Consider the following 14,738-nt stretch of genomic DNA (forward strand, 5'->3'; position numbering starts at 1 on the left):
GACTCCCCCCTACCATACCCCCTGACACCCCAAGATTACCCAGGCCATTTCTGGGCTCTTGGAGTCTCCCGGGCCATCAGAGCCAAGGCTGCTGCTCCCCAGGCCGGCGGGCTGCCACCAGCCGAAGCCGCACCACGCTGTAGGTGGCTGCTTTCACATTCCCAGTCTACAATAGGTAGGGGGCCAGGCACCCATTTTGCCAACCAGGGCTCCAGCGCACCCACCGCCCAGCCGGGCCCCCGGCACCGTGGAGGGACACATGCACAGATCGGTGCAGCCTACACAGCACCCAGCTCTGGCCTTTCCCCGGCCTGTGCTCCCACCTCCCATGGCACAGGACAGACAGAAAGCCAGCTGCTTCGGGGTAATAAACAGCCTGTCTGGGAACTGGTTGGACCACTCTCCCCGCTTACACCCTGCCGGTGCTCAGGTCTCCCTGTGCCCTGAGAGGCCGGCAGCATACCCTTTGCCCTCTTGCGGCCTCGTCCCCATCTCCCTTCTCCTCTGCCTCTCCTTTCCCTCTCCCTGCCACGGCTCCAACTCCGCGCTGGCTTTTCCCAGCACGGCTCCGAGCGAGGCTCAGAGAGACTCCGAACAAATGAAACATGGAAGGATGTTGCACCAGGCGCCCCTGGTCCCCCCCTCACCCAGCTGCCACAGATCCTGGCCCGGGCTTCCACCCAGGAATGCCAGAGAGGGAGCGAGCAAAAGCCACGCAGACCTACCTGCTTCTTCCCCCTGACACAACTGCAAACACGCCTGGCTGCTTTTGTGAAGCTGCCAGCTTAGCAATGCACCCCCCACGACTCCCCCTTTCCCAGACACCCCCCCCCCACACAACTTTCCCCTCCTCAAAAACAACTCTTGCAATTATCCAGAAGCTGTGCGGGGCAAATTGCCTCCTGGAGAGACCCGGCAGTCTGCAAGTGCAGACATCCTAGCCGCCACGCCACCCCGTGAAGGTGGGGAGCCAGGGTGAGAAGCGATTGATTATTGATTATCGGTAAAGGGCGCAACGTCCACCGGCCTGAAGGAGGACCTGGGTCCCACCAGGCTCCAATCCGGCTGCCAAACATCTTGTTTTAAATGCAGCCGGGAAGTCCTCCTCCTTGTCAGAATGGTGCAAAATAAAAGAGGCGTCCTCGTCCCTCCTCCCACCCAGGCACCCCCCTCCCGAGGTGAACCCCACTTTGATTATCTATTACCTTCCCCCCCCCCCAAAAAAAATATAAGAATAAATCCACAAATTCTTACGAAGGTATCTGCCGTAACAAAGGAGCGGCGATGGCAGCAGCAACTGCTCCGAGCAGATGGTTCCTGCGCCGGGTGTTCAGGGGAGGGGAGAACCCCTTTATATATATATATATATTTATTTATTTATTTAAATTTTTTAAAATATAACATAAATATTCGGCTCTCCGCTGCCCCGCAGCCAGTCCTCAGCCACGGCGGCCGCTGCAGCTGGGCGCGCAGTGCTCTCCCGGCTCCCTCCACGCGGGCGGCGCGGCCCCAGCCCCGCGAGCGGGCGAGCGAGGCGCCCGGAGGATTTCAGGAACGCAACCTGCCCGCGGCCTCTCTCTCGATGGCACCCAGAGGATGTTTTGTTTCTATTGCAGTATAATTGTGCATGTATATGGAAATGTGTGTATCCACAGCGGCCCAAGCACCGCGAGAGGAAGGACCGCAGGGGAAGGTTCCCGCGCCGCCCAGCAGCGGCTGGCTGGGCCGGGCGCGCTGCAGCCGCGCGGGCACCGGGGAGCTCCGCCGCCAGCCCGGCACCTGGCCCGCCCGCCGGCCCGCGGCCCCGCCGGCCCCGCTCTCCCTCCGCCAGCCCCGCTCCGCGCCGGGAGCCGCTGCAGCCTCTCCGCCCGCCGCCCGCCGCGGGCTCCGGTCCGCCGGGCTGCAGCCCCGGGCTTTGCACTGCGACCTGCCTTGTTTATGTAGACAGAGGAGATGAAAGCTCCTGGCTACAAGGATGGGTAAGAGACGGATAGGTCTCCTTTCCTTCTTTTTTCTTTCTTTCTCTTTCTCTCTCTTTTTTTTTTTTTACTACTAATTTACAAGCACATCCCTCGCTCCCCACTCCTCGCTGACAATCTTTGCGCGCCCCCCCCATCCCCACCACCCCGTGGCGGGATTTTTCATCACCCCCCAAAACGCCCCCACCCCCACTTTGTGTTTTTGGGGGGAGAAGGGGGGAAGAAGGGGAGATCATCCCGGGAGACTGCGGAGGTGGGGAGACGGGGAGGGGGTGCAGGAGCCGGCACACCGCCGCGCAGCTGGATTCTTTTGCAAACAGCGAGAGGAGGGGTGAGGACGGCGGCTCCAGGATCCTCGGACCGGCGTGGCCGGAGCCCTGCCTGCCTGCCTGCCCGCCTGCCCGCCTCGGCGGGGCGCAGCGACCCGGGCCTCCACGGAGCCGGCGGTGGCGGCTGCCCAGCGCCCCGCGTCCCCCCCGGAGCGGCCGGAGCGCGCCCCGCTCCCCTCCGCCCGCGCCGTCCGCGCGGACCCACGCGCTCGCCAACTCTTCCCCGCTCCCCGGCTCCCCCTCCCCCTCCTCCGCTCCCCCAGCCCCCTCCCCCTCCGCTGCAAACCCCGCCGCCAGCGCCGCCGCCGCCACACACGCCGCTCGGAGGGCCGAGCGTCCGGCCCGGCTCCGCGCGCACACCCGCCTCCGGCAGCCCGCGCGCCCCTGCCCGGCCCGGCGCCCGCTCCCAGGCCCCGGCGCCCGGGCTGCGGGAAACTTTCCCGCGGACCCCCGCCCCGCCGCCGCGCTCCGGGCCGCCCGCTGCCTCCGCGGGCCGCCTCGGCGCCCGGCCCGGCCCGGCGGCCCCCGGCGCGGCGTCCCCAGCCGCGGGCGCCCCGAGCCCCGGCCCCCGCGCGCCGCGGACACTTACGGGTGATGAGCTCCCGCTGGGACAAGTGCTGCGGGTTGCCCTGCTTGCGGCGGGACATTGCCCCGGCATCTACTCTGGCATCGCCCGGAGAGCCGCTCGGGGAGGGGAGCCGGGGAGGGTCCGAGCCGCCGCCGCCGCTGCTCCTGCCGCCGCCGCCGCCGCGCCTTCGCCTCGGCCCCGGCCCCGGTCGGTGCTTTTGGTTCTCGTCCCCTGGCTCGCTTGCCCTCTCTCCCTCCTCCGCTTCTTTATGTTGCTCTTTCTTCTAGGCTGCTTGTTGTTTTGTTTGCAAAAGGAAAAGAGAAGGAAAACCTCGATAGGAGAAAGAGGCAAAAAAAAAAAAAAAAAAAAAATGCTGCTGCTGCTGCTGCTGCTTGCCGGGGACGGGCTGGTTTCCTTAAAATATATTCTTCGGAAGGAAAAGAAAATCCGTTGCACTTCTTCACACTGCTCGGCCCGCTGGACTTCCGAGGTCTTCTTCTTGGACTTGACCCGGGGTTTGCACCGGCTCCTGACACTTTCTTTCCAGGGTCTGGTGGGTGGAAAGCGCACTTCTGCCAGGAGCGGGGGCAAGAAAAAAAATGCAAATAAAAAAAAGAAAAAGAAAAGAAGAAAAAGGAAAGAAAACTTGGGGACTTGTCTCGTACCCCCTCACCCCGCCCCCTCAAAAAAAAAAAAAAAAAAGCCAAAGCAACGTAAAACTGCCCGGTTCGGTTCGGCTGTTTCTGGGTTTTCTGCGGGCTGCCTGTTTTGCTTTTTCTTTCCTCTCGGAGGCTGACCCCGGCGCGGATCTGGGGGGACTCCGCGAGCGGCTCCTCTCCCGTCCACCTGGCAGCTGGCGCCGGCCGGGGCTGCGGGGCCCCGCGAGCGCTCCCCGCTCCCCTGGCGCCCGGGCCCGGGGGGCGGCTGCGGGCGGCTGGCCCGGCGCGCCGGGGTCGGTGCGGCGCGGGCCGGGAGCTATAGGTTGCAACGTGAAGATGGCGGAGTCCGGGTTCTCTGGGAGCTCTCGGTCTCTCTGTGGCTGGGGCTGCCTCTGTACAATGGGATAAAATTCAAGTTCAAGTGCGGACGTGACGTTTAATCTGCACTAGAGAGACAAAAAGACCCAGAGAGTCGGAGCACTGGGGGCGACTAGCGGTGGCTTTTTAACATTGTACCCTGCAAGAGAACAAGAAAGCATGCCACGCCACACCACACACACACACACACACACACACACACACTCCTGCCCATGTGCACACCACAGCCACAGCCCAGGCCGGCCACACGTGCAAGCGGCTGTTTGGGTCAGGACCCCCTCCCTTTGTGCCAAGGGAAGAGGAGGGGAGCCGATGGGCAGGAGATTTTTAAATAAAATGTTAAAACCCTCATGCCCCTCCTCCCCTCCAGGGAGCAGGGCCCCCTGAGAAGGGGGCGGAGTGCAGCGAGTGTGCAAGTTGAACCAAGGCCAGTCCCCACGCACGCACCCACCCACCCACCCACCCACCCACAAAAGTTCTTGGAGAGTTGGGGTGGGCCCCGCGGCTGGAGGGGATGGTCAGTTCCTTCGTCTCCCTGTAAAAGAGCCTGCTTGTTTTTACTTTTTTTATTTTATTGGGGGATTGGGGTTAAACTTCCAAAAAGAAAAAAAAAAGGTCTCCGTATAAGTCCTGATGTTTTTGTCCAGCGAAGTGGACAAAATAAGAGAAACTAAGATAAGACAGTGAAGAGCTTACTGGGGGGAGGAGGAACGTGAGACCTTGTTTGAGCCTCATTCTGGAATAGTATTCACACACACATCCCAGTCCGTGTGCTCCCACCACCTCAGCCCCTCTCACTCCTCCCTCCAAGGCCAGGGCCTGTGGGAAGTGTGGGGGCCCCTGGGCGGGGGTGCTCCACGTGGGGCAGGACCTTGTCCATGCTGACCCAGAAGCAGCGGTGGCCGGATCTCCCCAGTTCCCGCCCCCCTCCCCTCTGACAATCCCTGCCACCTGGAGAAAAGCTGCCTCCAACCCCAGGGCCCCTCGCCCAGGCCCAGGGCCGGACCTGAAACCCCCCACACACACACCCCACCCCACCCCCCCCCCCCCCCGGAGCAGACTGGGAAGGACACAGCTGTCTTGATCTCCAGCCGGCGAGGCCAGGGGGGTGGAGGTCAGGGGTTTGACCGTGGCCCTGGAACATCCCCTTCCCAGCCCTGCCCAGGCCGCGGCTGTGGGCATCCCCTTCCCAGCCCTGCCCAGGCCGCGGCTGGCCGCCTGTCTGAGGACCTGCGCCCCCGGGCTGGGCGGGCCACGCGGCCGCAGCGCTCCCCCTTCTCCGGGCTCCTCCGTCCGGGCCAGGAGGCGGCCTGGGCGGGTCGGGGCCTGGCCGGGGCCGGGCTTGGCAGGCTGGCCGCGCTGCACCCACCCCGCCCCGCCCCACCCCGCCCCCAGGCGCGGCCGGGCAGCTCACCGCAGCGCGCGGGGCCCGGCTGGTACGCCTCCGGGCGCGCCGCCTCCCTCGGGGGCTGTCCTTTGGGGGCGCCCCGGTTCGCCCGCTCCCCTCGCCCCCAGGTCTTCGTGGGCGACGGTACCAACCACTGAACCACCGAGCGCAGCTCCCATTGGCGAGGAGAGAACGAGCTCCCTGCCCAAACCACTCAAAAAATAATAATATTAACAATAAAATGTGCCCTGGCATGTAGGTGGTCAGATGGGCTGCAGGGTCGTCGGCCCAGCGGGGGGAGGGGTACGGGGAGGGGTTGAGCCTGCATCCCCACCCCCAGCCCGAGGACTGCGCGCAGCTGCCCCACCACCCGCCGCCCACACCCCACACCCCCCTCCACGTGGTCCGGAGTCTGGGAGCACCGCCCTCCCTCTCCCCGCAGCGAAAACCCTCCCAGAGAGTGGCCTGAGCAAGACGAGATGCCCACACGCGCCTTTCATAAACTTAACAAAACCACGCCCGGCCCCCTCACTGGCCCGGGGTCTTAAATGCGGGGAGTGAGCCCCCTTTCGGGGAGCCGTGGGCGCGGTGAGGTCCCGGGAAGGCGCACGCCTGCCCAAGGTCACAGCGCAGGGGCCGTGCCCGCTGCCCGGGCGCCCGAAATCCCCACCTTCAACCCTCTCCCTCCGGGGCTTGGTTACCAGGAAGGGGACTGGGGCTGGGGGAATGGGGTACACCCCCTCCTTTTTTCAAGAAAGAGGCCCCTGCGGGGACTGCGCGGGGCGCGCAGGGGCCTCCCTGCAGCTGCCACCTCCCGCCGGCGCGCGGGGCCGGAGGTCTGGGGAAGGGGCACCTCCGCCCCACCCCGGCAGGAAGTGGGGGGCGGGGGGCGGCCCGGGCGGCGGCGGACGGAGGAGGCCTCCCCATTGGCCCCGCGCGGCCCGACGGCGGGAAGAGGGACGGACGCGCGGGCGGGCCAGCGCAGGGCTGGACACGCCACCGCCCGCCGGCGCGCCCCACCTCGTCGCGGCCCCGGGAGAGGAGGCGCTGGCCCCTGTGCCCTTCTCCCCCTCCTTCTTCTCCTCCTTCTCCTCCTCCTCCTCCTCCCCCTCCTCCTCCTCCTCCTCCTCCTCCTCTTCCCCCGAGAGGCGGCCGGGTGCAGGCAGCGAGCAATCCCAGCTGCCGCTCCAGTCTCCTTTTTTTCCCTCCGCCCGTCTGGCACGGGCATCATTAGCGCTGAAAGCTGTTAATGTCTGGTCTCACAGCTCCCCCTTTAGTCTTGCTGCGCTCCCTGTCTCGAGTTCCAAGCCGGATCAATAGCCGACCTTGACCTCTCCCTAGACCCCGCCCGCTCCGGCAGCTGGCCTGCTCTAGTATTTCTGCGCTCTCTTGGTGCCCTCGCCAGAGGGTGGCGGGGCTCCGGCTGCCCCTTCCTCAGGAGCCCAGGCGGGCAGAGGCCCCTGGATCCTGTAATCCTGTACCCTTCCGAGGCCACTGCGCGGGCACACACACACACACACACACACACACACACACTCCTTGATCTACCAAGCCTTTGTTTAGAATAAAAGTCCCTCCATCCCAAATAGGGGAGGGGGTTGGGGGGGGGGGCAGGTGCTTCACATATGAAAATATAAAGGAAAAAATATATAAAGGAAAAAGTGCAGGTGCTTACGCAGTCCCAAATAACCACACAACTTCACACCCATTCCTCCAGCGCCTCCCTGCAATGGGCCTACTGTGTGCCGACCGGTGCTGGGGCTTTGTGCAAATTAGAATCAGATGGAAAGAAATGCCACATTTTCTGCACTGTCTTTGAGAGAGAAGGAAAAAAAAAAAAAAAACCAGCAGATGTCAAAAAGCTTTCTGAACTCACAACTCTTTCCCTGCTCTCTGTCTCCTAGCTCTGCGGTGCATTCCAACCCCCATATCCTCAGTCATTTTAGATTTCCTTATAGAGGAATGGTTCAGCCGTCACAGCTCAGATCCATCAAATCGGGGTGCGCTTTCCATGCATCCCGTGCAGGGCTCTGATTCCCTGTGCACGCTGCCTGTGACTGCCCTGCCGTGGCAGGCAGAGGACACAGGCCCGGGACCCTCCCCGGGGCAGAGATTCTTGTTTCCAATTCTTGGAAGGATTCCCATCCTTAACTCTTAGCTGAGGGGGGGGGGGGGGGGGGGGCGGGCTATAGGATTGTCTACAATGTCATCTTCACCTTCTGAGCTGCTATATTTTATATCATGTATTTGCAAAAATTTGTTAAGAATCGGGATGAGGAATGGCCGTGGGAATGGGAACTCCCACCGTTTCTGCAGGAAACCCGTGCCAAGAGGCTGCGAGCGTTTGCGTGTTTACAGGTGGAGGGCCAGTGCCGGAGCGAACCGTCTCCTCTTTCTCGTCCTCGGGATCTATAAACGCTATTGAGCGAGGAGATGAAGAGAAATAAAATGCATCGACCTGATCGGTGGATTGACTTGTTTCCACTTTCGAGGAAACCGCAGCGGAGGTACTGAGCAAATCCTACACGTGCACAGGTTCCTGAGAGGGCCTGTCCTCCCTCCTTACCACGCGAGGATCTCTAGGAGCCAGCAAATCCAGAAGCACAAAAAGACAAAAAGGGGCCGTTTGGGCTTGCTAGCATAGCTTCTAGAATTATCGGACGCCACTTGTGAAAATGACAGCAAATTCCCGGGTGCCACGAGCACGCAAGGAAGGCTTCTCTTGCTGGGTCCCGAAGGGGGCTTTGCAGTCTGTCTGTCACCTTGTACTGAGGCAGGACCACAGCGCTGGCCTTCCCACACCTGGCTGGCTGGGTCCCTGCAGGCACTGAATTTAGCAGCAGCGCCTTAGCTCAAACGCACCACCTGTGTGTACCTCGTTTGTTTCTGTAACTCTAGGGCTGGAGAGGGTGGACTTCTGACTGTTGCTTAACTGTGTAGAGCGTGGGAATGTTCTAGGAAATCTAAGGGGCACCGCTGTTGGCTGTCCGTACAGCTGCAGCCTGCAAGGGGTTAAGTCAAAGTCTCTGTTTCTGATTCATGCCTTATTTTTCTTATGAAAAAAAAAAATCCTTCACCCAGCTCTCCATATATGAAAAAGGCTCACACCCACACGGAATGTTCCCAGCTCTCTGTCCCTGTCATCAGAAATGATATTGAATGGCTCGGTACGAGGGGATCTGGAACTATTTCTACAGCTTTCTCACCTCATTTGGAATTTTCTTGCCTTGCTAATTTTAATTCTTCGGTTGAGTCATCAATTCAGATTTGGTAGGGACTGGCATCACCCGGTTGGTCGGCTGGGGAGAAATACTGTTCACAAAGATGATCCGACTGCAAATCCCCAACCCTCACCCCGACCCCACCTCCCCAGTGCACAGAGTTCAGAGTGACTGTAAGAGGGGGAGGGCATGTGGGGGAGGCGATGTGCAGAAAGGGTCCCTCTGCTGTGTCTCTCTTGTCACTGAGTCTCCGAATTGTATGACTGAGTGTGCAACACAGACATACACACACACACTCGTGTACACACACGTACACACATGTGTACACACGTACACACATGTACACACACGTACACACACGTGTACATGCACGGGTTTGAATTCATAGGTCCAGTAGCCGTCCATCTCCCCTCCTGAGAGCACAAGCCGGGGGGGGAGAGGGTTAAATGGTTCATTTGGGAAAGAACCGGGAACCAGAAGAAGGTTTTCCGTTCTGACTCGGGCTGTCAGACTGCAGTGGCAGCGAGGTGTCTGATAATAGGGAACGGGGAGGGGTGGGGTGGAGGCAATAATGATCACCTTCTAACAAGGGTTTTATGAGACTGTGAGGATTAATTAGTTTGTATCCTTAAGCAGTTTGAGAAGGAGGAAGCTTCAGGAAACGCTGAGCTGGAGTCGTAGATGAATCTGACTCAGTTGCAAGCCCTGCGCTCTGTGGAACCCCCCACCCCCCACCCCCAACCTCCCCACCCCCAGCCTCCCCACCTCCAGCCTAGGCTCTGAAATGCCTGTCTGTGCTGAGGTGCACTGCAGAGGAAGTGGTGGAGGGGAGCGAGGGGGAAGGACGGGCTCAGGGAAGAGCTGAGGAGAGAGAGGCGTGAGTCAGGCCAGCATCCTCCCAGCATCCTCCGAAAGGCACGTCTAATGAGAATGCTGCGAGGGACCGCGCACGGAAAAGTAAACATAGACACCAGCCAGCACCTTGCTGCACAGATGCCTTCGGAGCTGGGGAAGAAAGGTCCGGGCGCTATCCGTTGTTGTGTAGCTCTAGAAACAGCCGTGTACGCTTTCGAGTGAAGCCCACAAAGGGAGTCTGCACCCTAGAAAACATTTGAGTGGCGTTCCCTCTGCTGAACCGACGGGGCTGGGGCCGCCAGACAACAAACAATGTGAGGTGGAGTACAGTGTAAGCTGCAGGCGCATTGTCGGAGGCGGAATAATAGATCTATAGGACGTGGAAGTTATAGGAGTTCCATTATGCACATATTAAAACATTGAATCTGCTGGAAGACGCACGCCCGGCTCAATTTACAAGGCAGACAATTTGCTGCAACAAAAGATAATTAATGCCACCCGGGGAAACCGAGGCGCTGGGTGGCTGTGCTTTCTGGGACGGCATGTGCGTTTAATCTGGTCCTCTTTAAAAAAAAAAAAAAATGACTTCGCTGTGATTTTAAGCCTTCGGGATCGTTGAAACAACAATGGCTTCTAAACTATGGATGTGGCAATAACACTTTCCGTTTGAACTTGCGACAAAGCCCTTTGCTCACCCCACCTCCACCATCACCACCATCTTTCTCTCTCTCTCTATCTCTCTAACTCTCTCTCTCTCCCTCCCACTTGGGTCCTGAAATGGAACTGGACAGAATCAAGGACCCCCATCCCTGGCCCGTCTCCGATGGCCTGCGATCTGAGCAGGGCGGATTCACGGGCGGTTTCCGTCCCTGTGAGTTTGGATCTGAGGATTCACACGGGCAGATGCATCCATCGGCTGCGGGGCCTCGGCGCAGGCATCTGCAGTTTCATTATTTGTATCTGCTTAACAGGAACAATTAGAGAGCCGGAGAGGGAGGACGCCGTCCGGGGACCCGCGCGGGATTGCACCCAGGCCGCACATTCGGCGGGGAAGGAACACAGTAATGTATAAAGCATTAGTGGGTTGAGCGTGCCGGGCGGCGTTGGGGGAATCGGATTGTTGATGTTTCTGGCAAAAACTCATCCTCCGATTGAAATCTATCAAACACCTTAATTAGCTCTGGGTACCGACGTGTGCCCAACCCAGAGGCGGGTTGGAAGGCGTGGGAGGGGAAGGGCAGGGGCCGCACAGAGACGCCAGGGCCTCCCTCTCCCCCCACCCCCGGCCCCAAGGCCTCCGTTTCGGACCAGGATGCCGCCGGGGGCCGTGGTGGGAAGCCGGACAGTCCCGGCTGTCCCCCGGGGCAACCACAGGGATGTGATGGAGGGCGTTTGAGTGAGATGCAGGGTGTTGGCGAACCGGATGGGAAGAGCGTGCGGTGGGTGACAGAGCCGTTGCCGACGGTAACTGGAGTCTTTCCCTCCGCCAGCCATTCCACCTGGACCTCGGTACAAATTATTGTTTTCAATTACCACCTGTGTATTCCTTCCCATGCAACTTATTGATGTAAAATTACAGCTATACCGGTATAAATAAGTTATGCCGCAGTTGTAAAATGGAAGAAATTTTGTTGTAGCAATTATGTTCAGCAAGATGACAAAATAAATTTCCAGAGCTGTGCCTGCAGTAACCTGGGGAATTTAAACCTCATAATTTCCATTCATTTCAGATAATTTGGAGTAATTTCTATATGTAATAACTTTGTAATGAAAAACACAGCGGTACTGAAGTGATTTCACTCCGAGTTTTTTTTTTTTTTTTCTCTCCTTCTATGGTATACATGGCGCAAAATAAATGATAAAAATAATATTTCCTTTTTATATGTGTGTGTGTTGAGTAATTCCTTCAGCGAAAAATCATAAACTAATACCCGGACTAAATCTCTGTCCACAAAATGAAAAATAAATTGAGTTAAAGAAAGTGAGAAAGTATGAAGGGCTGCGGATGTTTGATGGTGAGTTTATTGAATTGTCTGAGTCCCAGGCTCCCCCTGATCTCCGAGGGGGACTGCTCCCGCGTCAGGGGCAAAGGCGGGCCAGCCCCCGCCTCCCAGCCCGGGCTGCAGGGAGGCCGAGAAGCCGGAGTCCTGGAGCCCGGCTTGTGGTTTCTCCCAGAAGCCCTTGGGCCGGGCGTTCTCCGCCCCGGACGGACGAGCTGGGCCGTCTGAGCTGCTGCTTCCCACCCAGGCCTTTTTTTTTTTTTTTTTTTTTAATATATTTTATGGATTTCTTACAGAGAGGAAGAGAGAGGGATAGAGAGCTAGAACCATTAATGAGAGGGAAACATCGACCAGCTGCCTCTTGCACACCTCCTATTGGGGATGTGCCTGCAACAAATGTACATGCCCTTGACCGGAATCGAACCTGGGACCTTTCAGTCCACAGACCGACGCTCTATCCACTGAGCCAAACCAGTTTCAGCCCACCCAGGGCTTTGAAGGCAGTTCCCACTGCGACTGATCACCACCGATGAGGCGGAGCAGTGGTCGCCTAGGTCCCCTTTAATTCATTCCAGGGAGGGGGTGCTGCGCTCCTTAGCTGCCCGACCTTTGGCGTGACCCCTGCCTCTGAAGCCACAGCCCCTGAGGCTCTGCATGGAACCCAGCGGAGGGGACAAGGGCCACGGCGGCTGTTCGCTCCCAGGCTGTGCACTAGCCTCAGCCGCCCCCACCGCGCCCGTCCAGGGTCATTTCTAAATGGACACCGGAGGCTGGGTCTGGGAGGCGGCCACCCGCTAAGCCCTGCCTGCTGGGAGTGGCACCGGGTCTGGGAGGCGGCCACCCGCTAAGCCCTGCCTGCTGGGAGTGGCACCGGGTCTGGGAGGCGGCCACCCGCTAAGCCCTGCCTGCTGGGAGTGGCAGCCAGGCCCAGTGCCAGCCCCTCCCCGCCAGCCAAGAGCTTCCGGACCCCCTTTCCCCCCCGGCAAACCCTGCCCCTCTGTGCGGCCGGGACCTCAGAGCTGGTCTCCGGCTGGGTGGTCCGGGGAGAGGGGAGAGGACGTGAGGCTCTGTGATCTCCCTGTCAGACAGGCTTACGTCACCTGTGGGCCCACCGTCGGGGCTGCGGGAGGTGGGTCCTGGCGCCCGGCTCAGGCTCCAGCCCCCAGCAATCCCTTCGTGAGCATCACCACGTCTCATTCTTCCAACAAGCTCACCGGGACGGGGTGCCCACTATGTGCCAAGCACCGTGAGGGGCGCCGGGGCCCAGTGACAGCGGTGCGGGTGTGTGCGTGCGTGGGTGTGCGTGTGCGTGCGTGCGTGTGTGTGTGTCCGTGTGCGTGTGCGTGTGTGTGTGTGTGTGTGTGTGTGTGTGTGTGGTGAGCACCCGGCTCCGCGTTCAGACAGCCTGAATCCACCGTACCCTCGCTGCTCCGAGGAGCGTGGGAGGTGGAGCAGAGTCTGTGACAGGTGCAGGGTCCTGGCAGTGACAGCCAGCCCGCCAGGGGCTCCTGGCGGAGTCCCGAGTGCCCCGGGGCACAGGAGTGGGGGCAGGGCGCCGGTCCCAGGCTGCAGCCTTCCTCTCTGACCTTCGAGGCCTGTGAGGTCCAGGCAGGTGGGCCAAGGCCCCTGCCAGGCTGACCTCGCCTAGCCCAGGAACCGAAAGATCTTCATTCCCAGAAGCTAAGAGGCAGCCCGGGGACAACCGCCTCCCCATCCGTCCCTCCCAGATGCAGGTCCACCATCCCGCAAGGCGGCAGCGGGCAGCAGCAGACACCGCCGGCAAAGGCAAAGCCAGGGCAGGCCCAGGACCCGGAGGAGAACGGAAAGGGAAACCAAGCCGACCGGGGTGCCAGCAGCAGCAGCTTTCTTTCATTCGGGAGGAATCCGGGGAAACGAGACCAGGGCTCTGGAGCCCAGTGGCCGAGGCGAAGAGGGGTCCGGAGGAGAAAAGATGGGGATCATCTGGGGGCAGTGGGTCTCAGAGGCGGCCGAGCAGGCGCCACGGGCTTGGGGCACAGTGAGAGGCGGCGGGGAAGGCAGAGGGTCTGCCGGTCAACATCGGTACAGACAGTTACAGAGCACAGACTGCAGTTTGTCCTTCCAGCAACCTTGGGAGATACGCAGGGCAGGTGGTAACCAGTTTAATGCACATGTGTGCACGCATGTGCACGCATGCACACACACACACACACATACACACATGCCGATGCCACTGGAACCAGGACACCCTTCTCGGCATCCATATTACGACCAATAGGTTCTGAGGATTGCATCAAATCGCCTACCTGGAAGCCCCCGGCACCGGGCCTGGCACGCAGTAATCATTTAATAAATTACAGGTATTTACTATTATCGTTATTATTATTATCATTATTATTATTATTATTTATTGTTGCCTTATGCTAGGGCCGAGCAGCCTCACGCTCAATCCATCGATGGCACACACCTCAGCATTTCTTTCATTTCAGGTCTGAGGAGAGTCGCCTCGCCGCGGTGCATTTGCGAACACAGCCACCTAACGCCGATGAAGCGCCTGCTCTGTGCCAGGGACCAGCCTGGCCTCTGGGGAAACCCGGAGGGAGACATCATGGCCCTCACCTGCCAGCGTTACAGCGCCCCTGGGCGCTGCCCCCTCTCCTCCGCCCAGGGCGGCACGTGGCAGGTGACCAAGGAGCCAGCTCGGCCTGCGCCCAAGGCCTGGCACATCTGCACCCGGGCACGGCCCACAGAGCAAACGCCGGGAGGAAGCCCCATGGTGTCAGCAGGCGGCATCTCAGAGCTGGGGACCGAGGGTCACCATACTTCAGCCGGGGGGGGGAGGGGGGGGGCGAGGCAGAGGGCTAAATAGAGGACCTATGACGAAAAGCTATCTGTCAGAAGGAGAGGCCGAAATGATGGCCGCTGAGTGTCAGCGTGATGGGATTCCAGAGGCTTCTTAAAGAGCGTCATTTCCCAAACCTCCTAAAACGCCCTTAAAGACTTGCCATGCATTTTTCATGAAGTTTGTAAAGGAAGCTAGGGAGAGATCGCAGGGCTGTGAAGAACAGCTCCTGGGGGTGTCTGGCTCTGAGAGGCTGTCATAGGAGGGCCTGCCCGGCATGGGGCCGCCCTGGGGGCCGGACTGCAGGGCAAGGTTGGGTGAGACCCTTTTTAAGAAGCTGCCTTGTGGCCCTGGCTGGTGTGTTCAGTGGTTAGAGCACCGAGGTCCTGGGGCACCCGATGGATGTTTCTCTCCCTCTCTCTCTCCTCTCTCTCTCTCCTCTCCCTCTCCTCTCTCCTCCCTCTCTCTCTCTCCTCTCTCCTCTCTCCTCTCTCTCTCCCTCTCTCTCTCTCTCTCATCCCTCTCCTCTCTCTCTCTCTTC

The 14,738-nt window shown here is 60.0% G+C and overlaps 1 protein-coding gene across 3 annotated transcripts in view; it reads right to left on the reverse strand.

Moving 5' to 3' along the window:
* Positions 1 to 3,560, reverse strand: part of BCL11B (BAF chromatin remodeling complex subunit BCL11B) — an 88,851-nt gene extending 85,291 nt beyond the window's left edge. For all 3 annotated transcript variants that reach the window (XM_045575104.1, XM_045575103.1, XM_045575102.1), the window contains exon 1: positions 2,898 to 3,560. In XM_045575104.1, coding sequence (XP_045431060.1) covers positions 2,898 to 2,955 — 58 coding nt within the window. In that variant the 5' untranslated portion in view covers positions 2,956 to 3,560. The remainder of the gene's footprint in view (positions 1 to 2,897) is intronic.
* Positions 3,561 to 14,738: the final 11,178 nt, after the last annotated feature.

This window comes from Pipistrellus kuhlii, unplaced genomic scaffold, assembly GCF_014108245.1.
Source record: "Pipistrellus kuhlii isolate mPipKuh1 unplaced genomic scaffold, mPipKuh1.p scaffold_m20_p_65, whole genome shotgun sequence".
Lineage (NCBI taxonomy): Eukaryota > Metazoa > Chordata > Mammalia > Chiroptera > Vespertilionidae > Pipistrellus > Pipistrellus kuhlii.